Here is a 595-nt window from a genome sequence, read left to right on the forward strand (position 1 = left end):
TTCCTTAAGAACAGAAAGTACCTATACAAGTTCAATGTATGCCATTGGTGCATTGTCCCCTCTCCTAGGCAGGGTTCTAATAATTCTTGTATACCCACCATTTCTGTCACCATACCTGTCTGGCACCTCAGCAAATAGGGCATGCACAATTTGTTTCTCATAAATGAAGCCAAGAGCCTGCCTCCTTTTGTGAAGAGAACCATCCTTAGCTAAGGTGATCATTTTGTCAACATACTTCCTCATAGCGCTTGCCCTAGCCCTGGTAGTTTTGATCCGACCATACTTAAGGAGCTGAGTTGTGAGGCCTCGTAGAAGTGCACGTCGCTGGTCCGGAGGCCTGTTGAGTTTAGGTACTCTTCTTCCATGCCTCATAGCATAAAATCGATAACCATTATCGATTATGGTGAAATTGTGCTCAAAGCTGTTGAGGTCTGCCAATGTTTTGTGTGGTGAGTAACATAATAATTAAAGTTAAAGATCAGAAGAGCATCTGTTTTGCATAACTTGAAAGAACAAACTATCCTATGATGCCACCGCCTACTGATAAATGAAACGAAGTTATTAAAGTGTAGAAACAATGTCGAACAAGTGATCT

General features: G+C 41.7%; 1 protein-coding gene across 2 annotated transcripts in view; it reads right to left on the reverse strand.

Annotated features, from left to right (window-relative positions):
• Window positions 1-6: 6 nt before the first annotated feature.
• The window catches only part of LOC110415789 (Ribosomal protein L17 family protein), a 1753-nt gene continuing 1164 nt past the window's right edge, over window positions 7-595 (reverse strand). For both annotated transcript variants that reach the window (XM_021427511.1, XM_021427510.1), the window contains one exon: window positions 7-431. In XM_021427511.1, coding sequence (XP_021283186.1) covers window positions 22-431 — 410 coding nt within the window. In that variant the 3' untranslated portion in view covers window positions 7-21. The remainder of the gene's footprint in view (window positions 432-595) is intronic.

Source organism: Theobroma umbraticum, unplaced genomic scaffold, assembly GCF_002168275.2.
Source record: "Theobroma umbraticum cultivar Fairchild unplaced genomic scaffold, ASM216827v3 scaffold_147.0, whole genome shotgun sequence".
NCBI lineage: Eukaryota > Viridiplantae > Streptophyta > Magnoliopsida > Malvales > Malvaceae > Theobroma > Theobroma umbraticum.